Source organism: Oncorhynchus keta, chromosome 19 (genome assembly GCF_023373465.1).
Source record: "Oncorhynchus keta strain PuntledgeMale-10-30-2019 chromosome 19, Oket_V2, whole genome shotgun sequence".
Classification (NCBI taxonomy): Eukaryota; Metazoa; Chordata; class Actinopteri; order Salmoniformes; family Salmonidae; genus Oncorhynchus; species Oncorhynchus keta.
The window spans coordinates 18,939,527-18,961,677 of record NC_068439.1 but is presented as its reverse complement, the minus strand read 5'-3'; the positions used below and the strand labels follow the sequence as shown (position 1 = coordinate 18,961,677).

The window sequence follows — 22,151 nt, the reverse complement described above, 5'->3', positions numbered from 1 at the left end:
ACCCAAAGGCTTGAGATGTGTCTTTGTATTAGTGCAAACTGTCATCACTAGCTCTAAGACTAACCGTACCCAAAGGCTTGAGATGTGTCCTTGTATTAATGCATACTGTCATCACTAGCTCTAAGACTAACAGTACCCAAAGGTTTGAGATGTGTCCTTGTATTAATGCATACTGTCATCACTAGCTCTAAGACTAACAGTACCCAAAGGCTTGAGATGTGTCCTTGTATTAATGCATACTGTCATCACTAGCTCTAAGACTAACCGTACCCAAAGGCTTGAGATGTGTCTTTGTATTAGTGCAAACTGTCATCACTAGCTCTAAGACTAACCGTACCCAAAGGCTTGAGATGTGTCCTTGTATTAATGCATACTGTCATCACTAGCTCTAAGACTAACCGTACCCAAAGGCTTGAGATGTGTCTTTGTATTAGTGCAAACTGTCATCACTAGCTCTAAGACTAACCGTACCCAAAGGCTTGAGATGTGTCCTTGTATTAATGCATACTGTCATCACTAGCTCTAAGACTAACCGTACCCAAAGGCTTGAGATGTGTCCTTGTATTAATGCATACTGTCATCACTAGCTCTAAGACTAACCGTACCCAAAGGCTTGAGATGTGTCCTTGTATTAATGCATACTGTCATCACTCGCTCTAAGACTAACCGTACCCAAAGGCTTGAGATGTGTCCTTGTATTACTGCATACTGTCATCACTAGCTCTATGACTAACAGTACCCAAAGGTTTGAGATGTGTCCTTGTATTAATGCATACTGTCATCACTAGCTCTAAGACTAACCGTACCCAAAGGCTTGAGATGTGTCCTTGTATTAATGCATACTGTCATCACTAGCTCTAAGACTAACCGTACCCAAAGGCTTGAGATGTGTCCTTGTATTAATGCATACTGTCATCACTAGCTCTATGACTAACAGTACCCAAAGGCTTGAGATGTGTCCTTGTATTAATGCATACTGTCATCACTAGCTCTAAGACTAACCGTACCCAAAGGCTTGAGATGTGTCCTTGTATTAATGCATACTGTCATCACTAGCTCTAAGACTAACAGTACCCAAAGGCTTGAGATGTGTCCTTGTATTAATGCGTACTGTCATCACTAGCTCTAAGACTAACAGTACCCAAAGGCTTGAGATGTGTCCTTGTATTAATGCATACTGTCATCACTAGCTCTAAGACTAACCGTACCCAAAGGTTTGAGATGTGTCCTTGTATTAATGCATACTGTCATCACTAGCTCTAAGACTAACCGTACCCAAAGGCTTGAGATGTGTCCTTGTATTAATGCATACTGTCATCACTAGCTCTAAGACTAACTGTACCCAAAGGCTTGAGATGTGTCCTTGTATTAATGCATACTGTCATCACTAGCTCTAAGACTAACCGTACCCAAAGGTTTGAGATGTGTCCTTGTATTAATGCATACTGTCATCACTAGCTCTAAGACTAACCGTACCCAAAGGCTTGAGATGTGTCTTTGTATTAGTGCAAACTGTCATCACTAGCTCTAAGACTAACCGTACCCAAAGGCTTGAGATGTGTCCTTGTATTAATGCATACTGTCATCACTAGCTCTATGACTAACAGTACCCAAAGGCTTGAGATGTGTCCTTGTATTAATGCATACTGTCATCCCTAGCTCTAAGACTAACCGTACCCAAAGGCTTGAGATGTGTCCTTGTATTAATGCATACTGTCATCACTAGCTCTAAGACTAACAGTACCCAAAGGCTTGAGATGTGTCCTTGTATTAATGCATACTGTCATCACTAGCTCTAAGACTAACCGTACCCAAAGGCTTGAGATGTGTCCTTGTATTAATGCATACTGTCATCACTAGCTCTAAGACTAACCGTACCCAAAGGCTTGAGATGTGTCCTTGTATTAATGCATACTGTCATCACTAGCTCTAAGACTAACCGTACCCAAAGGTTTGAGATGTGTCCTTGTATTAATGCATACTGTCATCACTAGCTCTAAGACTAACCGTACCCAAAGGCTTGAGATGTGTCTTGTATTAGTGCAAACTGTCATCACTAGCTCTAAGACTAACCGTACCCAAAGGCTTGAGATGTGTCCTTGTATTAATGCATACTGTCATCACTAGCTCTAAGACTAACAGTACCCAAAGGCTTGAGATGTGTCCTTGTATTAATGCATACTGTCATCACTAGCTCTAAGACTAACCGTACCCAAAGGCTTGAGATGTGTCCTTGTATTAATGCATACTGTCATCACTAGCTCTAAGACTAACCGTACCCAAAGGCTTGAGATGTGTCCTTGTATTAATGCATACTGTCATCACTAGCTCTAAGACTAACCGTACCCAAAGGCTTGAGATGTGTCCTTGTATTAATGCATACTGTCATCACTAGCTCTAAGACTAACCGTACCCAAAGGCTTGAGATGTGTCCTTGTATTACTGCATACTGTCATCACTAGCTCTATGACTAACAGTACCCAAAGGTTTGAGATGTGTCCTTGTATTAATGCATACTGTCATCACTAGCTCTAAGACTAACCGTACCCAAAGGCTTGAGATGTGTCCTTGTATTAATGCATACTGTCATCACTAGCTCTAAGACTAACCGTACCCAAAGGCTTGAGATGTGTCCTTGTATTAATGCATACTGTCATCACTAGCTCTATGACTAACAGTACCCAAAGGCTTGAGATGTGTCCTTGTATTAATGCATACTGTCATCACTAGCTCTAAGACTAACCGTACCCAAAGGCTTGAGATGTGTCCTTGTATTAATGCATACTGTCATCACTAGCTCTAAGACTAACAGTACCCAAAGGCTTGAGATGTGTCCTTGTATTAATGCATACTGTCATCACTAGCTCTAAGACTAACAGTACCCAAAGGCTTGAGATGTGTCCTTGTATTAATGCATACTGTCATCACTAGCTCTAAGACTAACCGTACCCAAAGGTTTGAGATGTGTCCTTGTATTAATGCATACTGTCATCACTAGCTCTAAGACTAACCGTACCCAAAGGCTTTGAGATGTGTCCTTGTATTAATGCATACTGTCATCACTAGCTCTAAGACTAACCGTACCCAAAGGCTTGAGATGTGTCCTTGTATTAATGCATACTGTCATCACTAGCTCTAAGACTAACTGTACCCAAAGGCTTGAGATGTGTCCTTGTATTAATGCATACTGTCATCACTAGCTCTAAGACTAACCGTACCCAAAGGTTTGAGATGTGTCCTTGTATTAATGCATACTGTCATCACTAGCTCTAAGACTAACCGTACCCAAAGGCTTGAGATGTGTCTTTGTATTAGTGCAAACTGTCATCACTAGCTCTAAGACTAACCGTACCCAAAGGCTTGAGATGTGTCCTTGTATTAATGCATACTGTCATCACTAGCTCTATGACTAACAGTACCCAAAGGCTTGAGATGTGTCCTTGTATTAATGCATACTGTCATCCCTAGCTCTAAGACTAACCGTACCCAAAGGCTTGAGATGTGTCCTTGTATTAATGCGTACTGTCATCACTAGCTCTAAGACTAACAGTACCCAAAGGCTTGAGATGTGTCCTTGTATTAATGCATACTGTCATCACTAGCTCTAAGACTAACCGTACCCAAAGGCTTGAGATGTGTCCTTGTATTAATGCATACTGTCATCACTAGCTCTAAGACTAACCGTACCCAAAGGCTTGAGATGTGTCCTTGTATTAATGCATACTGTCATCACTAGCTCTAAGACTAACCGTACCCAAAGGTTTGAGATGTGTCCTTGTATTAATGCATACTGTCATCACTAGCTCTAAGACTAACCGTACCCAAAGGCTTGAGATGTGTCTTGTATTAGTGCAAACTGTCATCACTAGCTCTAAGACTAACCGTACCCAAAGGCTTGAGATGTGTCCTTGTATTAATGCATACTGTCATCACTAGCTCTAAGACTAACAGTACCCAAAGGCTTGAGATGTGTCCTTGTATTAATGCATACTGTCATCCCTAGCTCTAAGACTAACCGTACCCAAAGGCTTGAGATGTGTCCTTGTATTAATGCATACTGTCATCACTAGCTCTAAGACTAACCGTACCCAAAGGCTTGAGATGTGTCCTTGTATTAATGCATACTGTCATCACTAGCTCTAAGACTAACCGTACCCAAAGGCTTGAGATGTGTCCTTGTATTAATGCATACTGTCATCACTAGCTCTAAGACTAACCGTACCCAAAGGCTTGAGATGTGTCCTTGTATTACTGCATACTGTCATCACTAGCTCTATGACTAACAGTACCCAAAGGTTTGAGATGTGTCCTTGTATTAATGCATACTGTCATCACTAGCTCTAAGACTAACCGTACCCAAAGGCTTGAGATGTGTCCTTGTATTAATGCATACTGTCATCACTAGCTCTAAGACTAACCGTACCCAAAGGCTTGAGATGTGTCCTTGTATTAATGCATACTGTCATCACTAGCTCTATGACTAACAGTACCCAAAGGCTTGAGATGTGTCCTTGTATTAATGCATACTGTCATCACTAGCTCTAAGACTAACCGTACCCAAAGGCTTGAGATGTGTCCTTGTATTAATGCATACTGTCATCACTAGCTCTAAGACTAACAGTACCCAAAGGCTTGAGATGTGTCCTTGTATTAATGCGTACTGTCATCACTAGCTCTAAGACTAACAGTACCCAAAGGCTTGAGATGTGTCCTTGTATTAATGCATACTGTCATCACTAGCTCTAAGACTAACCGTACCCAAAGGTTTGAGATGTGTCCTTGTATTAATGCATACTGTCATCACTAGCTCTAAGACTAACCGTACCCAAAGGCTTGAGATGTGTCCTTGTATTAATGCATACTGTCATCACTAGCTCTAAGACTAACTGTACCCAAAGGCTTGAGATGTGTCCTTGTATTAATGCATACTGTCATCACTAGCTCTAAGACTAACCGTACCCAAAGGTTTGAGATGTGTCCTTGTATTAATGCATACTGTCATCACTAGCTCTAAGACTAACCGTACCCAAAGGCTTGAGATGTGTCTTTGTATTAGTGCAAACTGTCATCACTAGCTCTAAGACTAACCGTACCCAAAGGCTTGAGATGTGTCCTTGTATTAATGCATACTGTCATCACTAGCTCTATGACTAACAGTACCCAAAGGCTTGAGATGTGTCCTTGTATTAATGCATACTGTCATCCCTAGCTCTAAGACTAACCGTACCCAAAGGCTTGAGATGTGTCCTTGTATTAATGCGTACTGTCATCACTAGCTCTAAGACTAACAGTACCCAAAGGCTTGAGATGTGTCCTTGTATTAATGCGTACTGTCATCACTAGCTCTAAGACTAACAGTACCCAAAGGCTTGAGATGTGTCCTTGTATTAATGCATACTGTCATCACTAGCTCTAAGACTAACCGTACCCAAAGGCTTGAGATGTGTCCTTGTATTAATGCATACTGTCATCACTAGCTCTAAGACTAACCGTACCCAAAGGCTTGAGATGTGTCCTTGTATTAATGCATACTGTCATCACTAGCTCTAAGACTAACCGTACCCAAAGGTTTGAGATGTGTCCTTGTATTAATGCATACTGTCATCACTAGCTCTAAGACTAACCGTACCCAAAGGCTTGAGATGTGTCTTCGTATTAGTGCAAACTGTCATCACTAGCTCTAAGACTAACCGTACCCAAAGGCTTGAGATGTGTCCTTGTATTAATGCATACTGTCATCACTAGCTCTATGACTAACAGTACCCAAAGGCTTGAGATGTGTCCTTGTATTAATGCATACTGTCATCCCTAGCTCTAAGACTAACCGTACCCAAAGGCTTGAGATGTGTCCTTGTATTAATGCATACTGTCATCACTAGCTCTAAGACTAACAGTACCCAAAGGCTTGAGATGTGTCCTTGTATTAATGCGTACTGTCATCACTAGCTCTAAGACTAACAGTACCCAAAGGCTTGAGATGTGTCCTTGTATTAATGCATACTGTCATCACTAGCTCTAAGACTAACCGTACCCAAAGGTTTGAGATGTGTCCTTGTATTAATGCATACTGTCATCACTAGCTCTAAGACTAACCGTACCCAAAGGCTTGAGATGTGTCCTTGTATTAATGCATACTGTCATCACTAGCTCTAAGACTAACCGTACCCAAAGGCTTGAGATGTGTCCTTGTATTAATGCATACTGTCATCACTAGCTCTAAGACTAACCGTACCCAAAGGTTTGAGATGTGTCCTTGTATTAATGCATACTGTCATCACTAGCTCTAAGACTAACCGTACCCAAAGGCTTGAGATGTGTCTTTGTATTAGTGCAAACTGTCATCACTAGCTCTAAGACTAACCGTACCCAAAGGCTTGAGATGTGTCCTTGTATTAATGCATACTGTCATCACTAGCTCTAAGACTAACCGTACCCAAAGGCTTGAGATGTGTCTTTGTATTAGTGCAAACTGTCATCACTAGCTCTAAGACTAACCGTACCCAAAGGCTTGAGATGTGTCCTTGTATTAATGCATACTGTCATCACTAGCTCTAAGACTAACAGTACCCAAAGGCTTGAGATGTGTCCTTGTATTAATGCATACTGTCATCACTAGCTCTAAGACTAACCGTACCCAAAGGCTTGAGATGTGTCCTTGTATTAATGCATACTGTCATCACTAGCTCTAAGACTAACCGTACGCAAAGGCTTGAGATGTGTCTTTGTATTAGTGCAAACTGTCATCACTAGCTCTAAGACTAACCGTACCCAAAGGCTTGAGATGTGTCCTTGTATTAGTGCAAACTGTCATCACTAGCTCTAAGACTAACCGTACCCAAAGGTTTGAGATGTGTCCTTGTATTAATGCATACTGTCATCACTAGCTCTAAGACTAACAGTACCCAAAGGCTTGAGATGTGTCCTTGTATTAATGCATACTGTCATCACTAGCTCTAAGACTAACCGTACCCAAAGGCTTGAGATGTGTCCTTGTATTAATGCATACTGTCATCACTAGCTCTAAGACTAACAGTACCCAAAGGCTTGAGATGTGTCCTTGTATTAATGCATACTGTCATCACTAGCTCTAAGACTAACAGTACCCAAAGGTTTGAGATGTGTCCTTGTATTAATGCATACTGTCATCACTAGCTCTAAGACTAACCGTACCCAAAGGTTTGAGATGTGTCCTTGTATTAATGCATACTGTCATCACTAGCTCTAAGACTAACAGTACCCAAAGGTTTGAGATGTATCCTTGTATTAATGCATACTGTCATCACTAGCTCTAAGACTAACCGTACCCAAAGGTTTGAGATGTGTCCTTGTATTAATGCATACTGTCATCACTAGCTCTAAGACTAACCGTACCCAAAGGCTTGAGATGTGTCTTTGTATTAGTGCAAACTGTCATCACTAGCTCTAAGACTAACCGTACCCAAAGGCTTGAGATGTGTCCTTGTATTAATGCATACTGTCATCACTAGCTCTAAGACTAACCGTACCCAAAGGCTTGAGATGTGTCTTTGTATTAGTGCAAACTGTCATCACTAGCTCTAAGACTAACCGTACCCAAAGGCTTGAGATGTGTCCTTGTATTAATGCATACTGTCATCACTAGCTCTAAGACTAACCGTACCCAAAGGCTTGAGATGTGTCCTTGTATTAATGCATACTGTCATCACTAGCTCTAAGACTAACCGTACCCAAAGGCTTGAGATGTGTCCTTGTATTAATGCATACTGTCATCACTCGCTCTAAGACTAACCGTACCCAAAGGCTTGAGATGTGTCCTTGTATTACTGCATACTGTCATCACTAGCTCTAAGACTAACAGTACCCAAAGGCTTGAGATGTGTCCTTGTATTAATGCATACTGTCATCACTAGCTCTAAGACTAACAGTACCCAAAGGCTTGAGATGTGTCCTTGTATTAATGCATACTGTCATCACTAGCTCTAAGACTAACCGTACCCAAAGGCTTGAGATGTGTCCTTGTATTAATGCATACTGTCATCACTAGCTCTAAGACTAACCGTACCCAAAGGCTTGAGATGTGTCCTTGTATTAATGCATACTGTCATCACTAGCTCTAAGACTAACAGTACCCAAAGGCTTGAGATGTGTCCTTGTATTAATGCATACTGTCATCACTAGCTCTAAGACTAACCGTACCCAAAGGCTTGAGATGTGTCCTTGTATTAATGCATACTGTCATCACTAGCTCTAAGACTAACAGTACCCAAAGGCTTGAGATGTGTCCTTGTATTAATGCATACTGTCATCACTAGCTCTAAGACTAACCGTACCCAAAGGCTTGAGATGTGTCCTTGTATTAATGCATACTGTCATCACTAGCTCTAAGACTAACCGTACCCAAAGGCTTGAGATGTGTCCTTGTATTAATGCATACTGTCATCACTAGCTCTAAGACTAACAGTACCCAAAGGCTTGAGATGTGTCCTTGTATTAATGCATACTGTCATCACTCGCTCTAAGACTAACCGTACCCAAAGGCTTGAGATGTGTCCTTGTATTAATGCATACTGTCATCACTAGCTCTAAGACTAACCGTACCCAAAGGCTTGAGATGTGTCCTTGTATTACTGCATACTGTCATCACTAGCTCTATGACTAACAGTACCCAAAGGTTTGAGATGTGTCCTTGTATTAATGCATACTGTCATCACTAGCTCTAAGACTAACCGTACCCAAAGGCTTGAGATGTGTCCTTGTATTAATGCATACTGTCATCACTAGCTCTAAGACTAACCGTACCCAAAGGCTTGAGATGTGTCCTTGTATTAATGCATACTGTCATCACTAGCTCTATGACTAACAGTACCCAAAGGCTTGAGATGTGTCCTTGTATTAATGCATACTGTCATCACTAGCTCTAAGACTAACCGTACCCAAAGGCTTGAGATGTGTCCTTGTATTAATGCATACTGTCATCACTAGCTCTAAGACTAACAGTACCCAAAGGCTTGAGATGTGTCCTTGTATTAATGCGTACTGTCATCACTAGCTCTAAGACTAACAGTACCCAAAGGCTTGAGATGTGTCCTTGTATTAATGCATACTGTCATCACTAGCTCTAAGACTAACCGTACCCAAAGGTTTGAGATGTGTCCTTGTATTAATGCATACTGTCATCACTAGCTCTAAGACTAACCGTACCCAAAGGCTTGAGATGTGTCCTTGTATTAATGCATACTGTCATCACTAGCTCTAAGACTAACCGTACCCAAAGGCTTGAGATGTGTCCTTGTATTAATGCATACTGTCATCACTAGCTCTAAGACTAACCGTACCCAAAGGTTTGAGATGTGTCCTTGTATTAATGCATACTGTCATCACTCGCTCTAAGACTAACCGTACCCAAAGGCTTGAGATGTGTCCTTGTATTAATGCATACTGTCATCACTCGCTCTAAGACTAACCGTACCCAAAGGCTTGAGATGTGTCCTTGTATTACTGCATACTGTCATCACTAGCTCTATGACTAACAGTACCCAAAGGTTTGAGATGTGTCCTTGTATTAATGCATACTGTCATCACTAGCTCTAAGACTAACCGTACCCAAAGGCTTGAGATGTGTCCTTGTATTAATGCATACTGTCATCACTAGCTCTAAGACTAACCGTACCCAAAGGCTTGAGATGTGTCCTTGTATTAATGCATACTGTCATCACTAGCTCTATGACTAACAGTACCCAAAGGCTTGAGATGTGTCCTTGTATTAATGCATACTGTCATCACTAGCTCTAAGACTAACCGTACCCAAAGGCTTGAGATGTGTCCTTGTATTAATGCATACTGTCATCACTAGCTCTAAGACTAACAGTACCCAAAGGCTTGAGATGTGTCCTTGTATTAATGCGTACTGTCATCACTAGCTCTAAGACTAACAGTACCCAAAGGCTTGAGATGTGTCCTTGTATTAATGCATACTGTCATCACTAGCTCTAAGACTAACCGTACCCAAAGGTTTGAGATGTGTCCTTGTATTAATGCATACTGTCATCACTAGCTCTAAGACTAACCGTACCCAAAGGCTTGAGATGTGTCCTTGTATTAATGCATACTGTCATCACTAGCTCTAAGACTAACTGTACCCAAAGGCTTGAGATGTGTCCTTGTATTAATGCATACTGTCATCACTAGCTCTAAGACTAACCGTACCCAAAGGTTTGAGATGTGTCCTTGTATTAATGCATACTGTCATCACTAGCTCTAAGACTAACCGTACCCAAAGGCTTGAGATGTGTCTTTGTATTAGTGCAAACTGTCATCACTAGCTCTAAGACTAACCGTACCCAAAGGCTTGAGATGTGTCCTTGTATTAATGCATACTGTCATCACTAGCTCTATGACTAACAGTACCCAAAGGCTTGAGATGTGTCCTTGTATTAATGCATACTGTCATCCCTAGCTCTAAGACTAACCGTACCCAAAGGCTTGAGATGTGTCCTTGTATTAATGCGTACTGTCATCACTAGCTCTAAGACTAACAGTACCCAAAGGCTTGAGATGTGTCCTTGTATTAATGCGTACTGTCATCACTAGCTCTAAGACTAACAGTACCCAAAGGCTTGAGATGTGTCCTTGTATTAATGCATACTGTCATCACTAGCTCTAAGACTAACCGTACCCAAAGGCTTGAGATGTGTCCTTGTATTAATGCATACTGTCATCACTAGCTCTAAGACTAACCGTACCCAAAGGCTTGAGATGTGTCCTTGTATTAATGCATACTGTCATCACTAGCTCTAAGACTAACCGTACCCAAAGGTTTGAGATGTGTCCTTGTATTAATGCATACTGTCATCACTAGCTCTAAGACTAACCGTACCCAAAGGCTTGAGATGTGTCTTCGTATTAGTGCAAACTGTCATCACTAGCTCTAAGACTAACCGTACCCAAAGGCTTGAGATGTGTCCTTGTATTAATGCATACTGTCATCACTAGCTCTATGACTAACAGTACCCAAAGGCTTGAGATGTGTCCTTGTATTAATGCATACTGTCATCCCTAGCTCTAAGACTAACCGTACCCAAAGGCTTGAGATGTGTCCTTGTATTAATGCATACTGTCATCACTAGCTCTAAGACTAACAGTACCCAAAGGCTTGAGATGTGTCCTTGTATTAATGCGTACTGTCATCACTAGCTCTAAGACTAACAGTACCCAAAGGCTTGAGATGTGTCCTTGTATTAATGCATACTGTCATCACTAGCTCTAAGACTAACCGTACCCAAAGGTTTGAGATGTGTCCTTGTATTAATGCATACTGTCATCACTAGCTCTAAGACTAACCGTACCCAAAGGCTTGAGATGTGTCCTTGTATTAATGCATACTGTCATCACTAGCTCTAAGACTAACCGTACCCAAAGGCTTGAGATGTGTCCTTGTATTAATGCATACTGTCATCACTAGCTCTAAGACTAACCGTACCCAAAGGTTTGAGATGTGTCCTTGTATTAATGCATACTGTCATCACTAGCTCTAAGACTAACCGTACCCAAAGGCTTGAGATGTGTCCTTGTATTAATGCATACTGTCATCACTAGCTCTAAGACTAACCGTACCCAAAGGCTTGAGATGTGTCTTTGTATTAGTGCAAACTGTCATCACTAGCTCTAAGACTAACCGTACCCAAAGGCTTGAGATGTGTCCTTGTATTAATGCATACTGTCATCACTAGCTCTAAGACTAACAGTACCCAAAGGCTTGAGATGTGTCCTTGTATTAATGCATACTGTCATCACTAGCTCTAAGACTAACCGTACCCAAAGGCTTGAGATGTGTCCTTGTATTAATGCATACTGTCATCACTAGCTCTAAGACTAACCGTACGCAAAGGCTTGAGATGTGTCTTTGTATTAGTGCAAACTGTCATCACTAGCTCTAAGACTAACCGTACCCAAAGGCTTGAGATGTGTCCTTGTATTAGTGCAAACTGTCATCACTAGCTCTAAGACTAACCGTACCCAAAGGTTTGAGATGTGTCCTTGTATTAATGCATACTGTCATCACTAGCTCTAAGACTAACAGTACCCAAAGGCTTGAGATGTGTCCTTGTATTAATGCATACTGTCATCACTAGCTCTAAGACTAACCGTACCCAAAGGCTTGAGATGTGTCCTTGTATTAATGCATACTGTCATCACTAGCTCTAAGACTAACAGTACCCAAAGGCTTGAGATGTGTCCTTGTATTAATGCATACTGTCATCACTAGCTCTAAGACTAACAGTACCCAAAGGTTTGAGATGTGTCCTTGTATTAATGCATACTGTCATCACTAGCTCTAAGACTAACCGTACCCAAAGGTTTGAGATGTGTCCTTGTATTAATGCATACTGTCATCACTAGCTCTAAGACTAACAGTACCCAAAGGTTTGAGATGTATCCTTGTATTAATGCATACTGTCATCACTAGCTCTAAGACTAACCGTACCCAAAGGTTTGAGATGTGTCCTTGTATTAATGCATACTGTCATCACTAGCTCTAAGACTAACCGTACCCAAAGGCTTGAGATGTGTCTTTGTATTAGTGCAAACTGTCATCACTAGCTCTAAGACTAACCGTACCCAAAGGCTTGAGATGTGTCCTTGTATTAATGCATACTGTCATCACTAGCTCTAAGACTAACCGTACCCAAAGGCTTGAGATGTGTCTTTGTATTAGTGCAAACTGTCATCACTAGCTCTAAGACTAACCGTACCCAAAGGCTTGAGATGTGTCCTTGTATTAATGCATACTGTCATCACTAGCTCTAAGACTAACCGTACCCAAAGGCTTGAGATGTGTCCTTGTATTAATGCATACTGTCATCACTAGCTCTAAGACTAACCGTACCCAAAGGCTTGAGATGTGTCCTTGTATTAATGCATACTGTCATCACTCGCTCTAAGACTAACCGTACCCAAAGGCTTGAGATGTGTCCTTGTATTAATGCATACTGTCATCACTAGCTCTAAGACTAACCGTACCCAAAGGCTTGAGATGTGTCCTTGTATTAATGCATACTGTCATCACTAGCTCTAAGACTAACCGTACCCAAAGGCTTGAGATGTGTCCTTGTATTAATGCATACTGTCATCACTAGCTCTAAGACTAACCGTACCCAAAGGCTTGAGATGTGTCCTTGTATTAATGCATACTGTCATCACTAGCTCTAAGACTAACAGTACCCAAAGGCTTGAGATGTGTCCTTGTATTAATGCATACTGTCATCACTAGCTCTAAGACTAACCGTACCCAAAGGCTTGAGATGTGTCCTTGTATTAATGCATACTGTCATCACTAGCTCTAAGACTAACAGTACCCAAAGGCTTGAGATGTGTCCTTGTATTAATGCATACTGTCATCACTAGCTCTAAGACTAACCGTACCCAAAGGCTTGAGATGTGTCCTTGTATTAATGCATACTGTCATCACTCGCTCTAAGACTAACCGTACCCAAAGGCTTGAGATGTGTCCTTGTATTAATGCATACTGTCATCACTAGCTCTAAGACTAACAGTACCCAAAGGCTTGAGATGTGTCCTTGTATTAATGCATACTGTCATCACTCGCTCTAAGACTAACCGTACCCAAAGGCTTGAGATGTGTCCTTGTATTAATGCATACTGTCATCACTCGCTCTAAGACTAACCGTACCCAAAGGCTTGAGATGTGTCCTTGTATTACTGCATACTGTCATCACTAGCTCTATGACTAACAGTACCCAAAGGTTTGAGATGTGTCCTTGTATTAATGCATACTGTCATCACTAGCTCTAAGACTAACCGTACCCAAAGGCTTGAGATGTGTCCTTGTATTAATGCATACTGTCATCACTAGCTCTAAGACTAACCGTACCCAAAGGCTTGAGATGTGTCCTTGTATTAATGCATACTGTCATCACTAGCTCTATGACTAACAGTACCCAAAGGCTTGAGATGTGTCCTTGTATTAATGCATACTGTCATCACTAGCTCTAAGACTAACCGTACCCAAAGGCTTGAGATGTGTCCTTGTATTAATGCATACTGTCATCACTAGCTCTAAGACTAACAGTACCCAAAGGCTTGAGATGTGTCCTTGTATTAATGCATACTGTCATCACTAGCTCTAAGACTAACAGTACCCAAAGGCTTGAGATGTGTCCTTGTATTAATGCATACTGTCATCACTAGCTCTAAGACTAACCGTACCCAAAGGTTTGAGATGTGTCCTTGTATTAATGCATACTGTCATCACTAGCTCTAAGACTAACCGTACCCAAAGGCTTGAGATGTGTCCTTGTATTAATGCATACTGTCATCACTAGCTCTAAGACTAACCGTACCCAAAGGCTTGAGATGTGTCCTTGTATTAATGCATACTGTCATCACTAGCTCTAAGACTAACCGTACCCAAAGGTTTGAGATGTGTCCTTGTATTAATGCATACTGTCATCACTAGCTCTAAGACTAACCGTACCCAAAGGCTTGAGATGTGTCTTTGTATTAGTGCAAACTGTCATCACTAGCTCTAAGACTAACCGTACCCAAAGGCTTGAGATGTGTCCTTGTATTAATGCATACTGTCATCACTAGCTCTATGACTAACAGTACCCAAAGGCTTGAGATGTGTCCTTGTATTAATGCATACTGTCATCCCTAGCTCTAAGACTAACCGTACCCAAAGGCTTGAGATGTGTCCTTGTATTAATGCATACTGTCATCACTAGCTCTAAGACTAACAGTACCCAAAGGCTTGAGATGTGTCCTTGTATTAATGCGTACTGTCATCACTAGCTCTAAGACTAACAGTACCCAAAGGCTTGAGATGTGTCCTTGTATTAATGCATACTGTCATCACTAGCTCTAAGACTAACCGTACCCAAAGGTTTGAGATGTGTCCTTGTATTAATGCATACTGTCATCACTAGCTCTAAGACTAACCGTACCCAAAGGCTTGAGATGTGTCCTTGTATTAATGCATACTGTCATCACTAGCTCTAAGACTAACCGTACCCAAAGGCTTGAGATGTGTCCTTGTATTAATGCATACTGTCATCACTAGCTCTAAGACTAACCGTACCCAAAGGTTTGAGATGTGTCCTTGTATTAATGCATACTGTCATCACTAGCTCTAAGACTAACAGTACCCAAAGGCTTGAGATGTGTCCTTGTATTAATGCATACTGTCATCACTAGCTCTTAGACTAACCGTACCCAAAGGCTTGAGATGTGTCTTTGTATTAGTGCAAACTGTCATCACTAGCTCTAAGACTAACCGTACCCAAAGGCTTGAGATGTGTCCTTCTATTAGTGCAAACTGTCATCACTAGCTCTAAGACTAACCGTACCCAAAGGTTTGAGATGTGTCCTTGTATTAATGCATACTGTCATCACTAGCTCTAAGACTAACAGTACCCAAAGGCTTGAGATGTGTCCTTGTATTAATGCATACTGTCATCACTAGCTCTAAGACTAACCGTACCCAAAGGCTTGAGATGTGTCCTTGTATTAATGCATACTGTCATCACTAGCTCTAAGACTAACAGTACCCAAAGGCTTGAGATGTGTCCTTGTATTAATGCATACTGTCATCACTAGCTCTAAGACTAACAGTACCCAAAGGTTTGAGATGTGTCCTTGTATTAATGCATACTGTCATCACTAGCTCTAAGACTAACAGTACCCAAAGGCTTGAGATGTGTCCTTGTATTAATGCATACTGTCATCACTAGCTCTAAGACTAACCGTACCCAAAGGTTTGAGATGTGTCCTTGTATTAATGCATACTGTCATCACTAGCTCTAAGACTAACCGTACCCAAAGGCTTGAGATGTGTCTTTGTATTAGTGCAAACTGTCATCACTAGCTCTAAGACTAACCGTACCCAAAGGCTTGAGATGTGTCCTTGTATTAATGCATACTGTCATCACTAGCTCTAAGACTAACAGTACCCAAAGGCTTGAGATGTGTCCTTGTATTAATGCATACTGTCATCACTAGCTCTAAGACTAACCGTACCCAAAGGCTTGAGATGTGTCCTTGTATTAATGCATACTGTCATCACTAGCTCTAAGACTAACAGTACCCAAAGGCTTGAGATGTGTCCTTGTATTAATGCATACTGTCATCACTAGTTCTAAGACTAACCGTACCCAAAGGCTTGAGATGTGTCCTTGTATTAATGCATACTGTCATCACTCGCTCTAAGACTAACCGTACCCAAAGGCTTGAGATGTGTCCTTGTATTAATGCATACTGTCATCACTAGCTCTAAGACTAACAGTACCCAAAGGCTTGAGATGTGTCCTTGTATTAATGCATACTGTCATCACTAGCTCTAAGACTAACCGTACCCAAAGGCTTGAGATGTGTCCTTGTATTAATGCATACTGTCATCACTAGCTCTAAGACTAACCGTACCCAAAGGCTTGAGATGTGTCCTTGTATTAATGCATACTGTCATCACTAGCTCTATGACTAACAGTACCCAAAGGCTTGAGATGTGTCCTTGTATTAATGCATACTGTCATCACTAGCTCTAAGACTAACAGTACCCAAAGGCTTGAGATGTGTCCTTGTATTAATGCATACTGTCATCACTAGCTCTAAGACTAACAGTACCCAAAGGCTTGAGATGTGTCCTTGTATTAATGCATACTGTCATCACTAGCTCTAAGACTAACAGTACCCAAAGGCTTGAGATGTGTCCTTGTATTAATGCATACTGTCATCACTAGCTCTAAGACTAACAGCACCCAAAGGCTTGAGATGTGTCCTTGTATTAATGCATACTGTCATCACTAGCTCTAAGACTAACCGTACCCAAAGGCTTGAGATGTGTCCTTGTATTAATGCATACTGTCATCACTAGCTCTAAGACTAACCGTACCCAAAGGCTTGAGATGTGTCCTTGTATTAATGCTTGTTTTGCTTGATGCTTCTCTTTTGCAAATCCCTCTTATTCTTTTTTTCGCCCACCGTGCATTACCTCTGAATGCACTTTGAACTTTGACCTTGTACTCCAATGCCACTTCAGTAAACAAACAAACAGTAAACCATTGCAAACTAAATTTGTCCTTCAGACGTAAACCCATGGTTTGGGTCCCAAATAACACCCTACTTCCTATTTAGTGCACTATGTAGGAAATAGGATTGCATTTGGGATCCATACTATCACTGGCCTTTTTTTCTGGGCTCCTCTGGCTTCTTCCAGTCCATTATAATGGATGCAGTGACCCTTGATCTGCCATCTCCGGGATCCATAAAAGACCTGATGAGCGGACAGTGGGCAGTCTCCGAATACTGATCCAGATCTGGAGAGACTGAATGAGGCAGTTGATTAAGCAATATCAGGGAGCGAGAGAGAGGGAGGGAGGTAGAGCGAGGCGGAGGCAGGGAGAGAGAGGCGGAGGGAGGGAAAGAGAGAGGGAGAGAGAGGGAGGGAGGGGTGGGAGGGAAGGAAAGGGAGGAGGGAGAGAAAGAGGGGTGGAGGGAGGGACCCTTCTGTGATTCAGCCTGTTCTGTGGTGTGTGATTTGATTTGGATGCTTGTGTGTGTACTTACATACCGTTGATACAGTCCTGTAAATCTGTCTATAGTGAAGTAAGTAGCCTGGGCTTGTGGGACGCAGAACGGCTCATAGGAGCAGGAGCCTATCTCCTGTTTCTGTAGCGTGAGGCAGCTTGATGTACAAGGACATCCCCTAGACAGGACGCTAGTCTAAGGAGATTGATTGGGGGTAAAGGCCTGCGATAGATCTACACATGTTTGGTACCTAATGACCAACAGCCTCTCTTTTATCACAGATTTCATCTATAGAGTATGTTCATGTAATTCTATAGCAAGAGGACCTTTGTTAGCCTGTTCCCAGATCTGTTTGTACTATAATGTCAACTCCTTGTCATGCCAAAAATGATAGCACAAACAGATCTGAGATCAGTGTTGTGTTGTGTGTTTTTCCAGAGCTGAGTGAGGTGGTTCCCCACGCTGGAAGTAGACAGAGACTCTCCAGAGGACTACTACAGGACAGCATTAGCTCTACAGAGGAAGAGGTTAGAATGGACACACACACGCACACACAGCACCAGTTCTGTTGACTCACACCATTTGAATACATACAACAGACTTTAGTCTCATTGATGATATCATCCGTCTGCTATAATCACTACCGGATGTTGAATCAACATTACTCATTAAAAATGAATTGAACTGTTTTCATATTTCTATGATTTATTGAAGTTAATCAGTGTGAGTGTGTGTGGTTAGTCCTGTCTGTCCTCTGCCCTTATATAATTAAGCAATAAGGCACGAGGAGGTGTGGTATATGGCCAATATACTACGGCTAAGGGATGTTCTTGCGGAGTGCCTGGATACAGCCGTTAGCCATGGCATATATATATATATATGTACCACAAACACCTGAGGAGCTTCATTGCTACTATAAACTGGTTACCAACGTAATTAGAGCAGTAAAAATAAATGTTTTGTCGGTCTGATATACCACGGCTGTCAGCCAATCAGCATTCAGGGTTCGGATCACCCAGTTTATAAAAGCCTTTATGTAATATATTCATTTCTGGCTACGAGCCTGTGCCCTGCGACACACCTATTTAACCCTGAGTGGTGTCAAAGCCTCTTCTCCTTCCTTACTGAGTGAATGGCTGGTCAAGTCTCTCTTGGAAAACACTCTTTCCGAGGTACTCAGCAATAATATTGAGCAGGGCTTCGCCCCAAATGCCACCCTGTTGACCAGGGCCCTTTTGACCGGGGTCCATAGGACTCTGCACTATACAGGAAATAGGGTGCCATTTGGGACGCAGCCTCCGACTACAAGTATATAGGCTTAGAAAAGCAGGAAGACAGACAGTCACCAGCGACTACACTGAGGACAGACAGTCAACAGCCACTATACAGAGGACAGACATTCACCAGACACTATACAGAGGACAGACAGTCACCAGCCACTATACACAGGACGGACAGTCACCAGACACTATACAGAGAACAGACATTCACCAGACACTATACAGAGGACAGACAGTCACCAGCCACTATACAGAGGACAGACATTCACCGGACACTATACAGAGGATGGACAGTCACCAGCCACTATACAGAGGACAGACATTCACCAGACACTATCCAGAGGACAGACAGTCACCAGCCACTATACAGAGGACGGACAGTCACCAGACACTATACAGAGGACAGACATTCACCAGACACTATACAGAGGACAGACAGTCACCAGCCACTATACAGAGGACAGACAGTCACCAGCCACTATACAGAGGACAGACATTCACCAGACACTATCCAGAGGACAGACAGTCACCAGCCACTATACAGAGGACGGACAGTCACCAGACACTATACAGAGGACAGACATTCACCAGACACTATACAGAGGACAGACATTCACCAGCCACTATACAGAGGACGGACAGTCACCAGACACTATACAGAGGACAGACATTCACCAGACACTATACAGAGGACAGACATTCACCAGCCACTATACAGAGGACAGACAGTCACCAGCCACTATACAGAGGACAGACAGTCACCAGCCACTATACAGAGGACAGACATTCACCAGACACTATACAGAGGACAGACAGTCACCAGCCACTATACAGAGGACAGACATTCACCAGACACTATACAGAGGATGGACAGTCACCAGCCACTATACAGAGGACAGACATTCACCAGACACTATCCAGAGGACAGACAGTCACCAGCCACTATACAGAGGACGGACAGTCACCAGACACTATACAGAGGACAGACATTCACCAGACACTATACAGAGGACAGACAGTCACCAGCCACTATACAGAGGACGGACAGTCACCAGACACTATACAGAGGACGGACAGTCACCAGACACTATACAGAGGACAGACATTCACCAGACACTATACAGAGGACAGACAGTCACCAGCCACTATACAGAGGACGGACATTCACCAGACACTATACAGAGGACAGACAGTCACCAGCCACTATACAGAGGACAGACATTCACCAGACACTATCCAGAGGACAGACAGTCACCAGCCACTATACAGAGGACGGACAGTCACCAGACACTATAAAGAGGACAGACATTCACCAGACACTATCCAGAGGACAGGCATTCACCAGACACTATACAGAGGACAGACAGTCACCAGCCACTATACAGAGGACAGACATTCACCAGACACTATCCAGAGGACGGACAGTCACCAGACACTATACAGAGGACAGACATTCACCAGACACTATACAGAGGACAGACAGTCACCAGCCACTATACAGAGGACAGACATTCACCAGACACTATACAGAGGACAGACAGTCACCAGCCACTATACAGAGGACAGACATTCACCAGACACTATACAGAGGATGGACAGTCACCAGCCACTATACAGAGGACAGACATTCACCAGACACAATCCAGAGGACAGACAGTCACCAGCCACTATACAGAGGACAGACAGTCACCAGCCACTATACAGAGGACAGACAGTCACCAGCCACTATCCAGAGGACAGACATTCACCAGACACTATACAGAGGACAGACAGTCACCAGCCACTATACAGAGGACAGACATTCACCAGCCACTATCCAGAGGACAGACAGTCACCAACCACTATCCAGAGGACAGACATTCACCAGACACTATACAGAGGACAGACAGTCACCAGCCACTATACAGAGGACAGACATTCACCAGACACTATCCAGAGGACAGACAGTCACCAGCCACTATCCAGAGGACAGACAGTCACCAGCCACTATCCAGAGGACAGACATTCACCAGACACTATACAGAGCACAGACATTCACCAGACACTATACAGAGGACAGACAGTCACCAGCCACTATCCAGAGGACAGACATTCACCAGACACTATACAGAGGACAGACATTCACTAGCCACTACTGAAGACAGACAGTCACCAGCCACTATACTGAAGATTGACAGTTACCAGCCACTATACCGGTGACAGACAGTCACCAGCCACTATACTGAAGACAGACAGTCACCAGCCACTATACTGAGGACAGACAGTCACCAGCCACTATACTGAAGATTGACAGTTACCAGCCACTATACCGGTGACAGACAGTCACCAGCCACTATACTGAAGACAGACAGTCACCAGCCACTATACAGAGGACAGACAGTCACCAGCCACTATACTGAAGATTGACAGTTACCAGCCACTATACCGGTGACAGACAGTCACCAGCCACTATACTGAAGACAGACAGTCACCAGCCACTATACTGAGGACAGACAGTCACCAGACACTATACTGAAGACAGACAGTCACCAGCCACTATACTGAAGACAGACAGTCACCAGCCACTATACTGAGGACAGACAGTCACCAGACACTATACTGAGGACAGACAGTCACCAGCCACTATACTGAAGACAGACAGTCACCAGCCACCAGACAGACAGTCTTCAGTATAGTCCTCGATTTTTGATAGCATTGTTAAAGTAAATCTCTCTTTCTCTCTGTTCATCTTTCTGTCTCTCCTTCTATCTTTCCCCTTCTTTATTGATCCCTCCCTCCCTCCTTACTTTGTTCCTCCTTCTCCTTTCCCCTCTCTCTGCCTCCCCTTCTTCTCGCTCTGTCTCTCTGTCTCTCTCTCTCTCCAGGCATCAGAGGGCCCTGGCAATACTTGTTCATCCATGTGGAGTGCAGCCTCCAGTACTGTGGATGAATGCAGAGCCTCCAGGGCCCCTGGCAGTGCTGAGGGCTCCCCCAGACACACCCTCCTCCAGCAGGCAGCAGACAACACCGGTCAGTGTAGAACCACATCATAAACCATTATACTTAGTGTTACCCACAACAATAAAGGATAGGTAACTCATATTTTTGTTCATTAGACCAACAAATTAGATTTGTTCATTGAGTATTTTGTTCATTAGACCCGTGTTAATATAATCGACCCCAAAATGGTACATGCCTTAGGTCCAGTTTTCAAGAAAGAGCGCTTTCAGTACAGAGCAAAAACTGTAATGATGATGTGGGCAGCATCTTACGAATATGAATGCAGAACATACATTGTCTTCAAAGATGACTTCAGAGAAAGTCACGTCCTTGATCACAATGTAGTGATGTTAATACTTGTTGCTGGAGGTT

The 22,151-nt window shown here is 42.7% G+C and overlaps 1 protein-coding gene across 5 annotated transcripts in view; it reads left to right on the top strand.

Moving 5' to 3' along the window:
- LOC118379097 (neurabin-1-like) overlaps positions 1–22,151 on the top strand; it is a 156,198-nt gene that overhangs the window by 120,064 nt on the left and 13,983 nt on the right. For all 5 annotated transcript variants that reach the window (XM_052469953.1, XM_052469952.1, XM_052469954.1 and 2 more), the window contains exons 12-13: positions 17,959–18,047; positions 21,665–21,809. In XM_052469953.1, the coding sequence (XP_052325913.1) occupies positions 17,959–18,047; positions 21,665–21,809 (234 nt within the window). The remainder of the gene's footprint in view (positions 1–17,958; positions 18,048–21,664; positions 21,810–22,151) is intronic.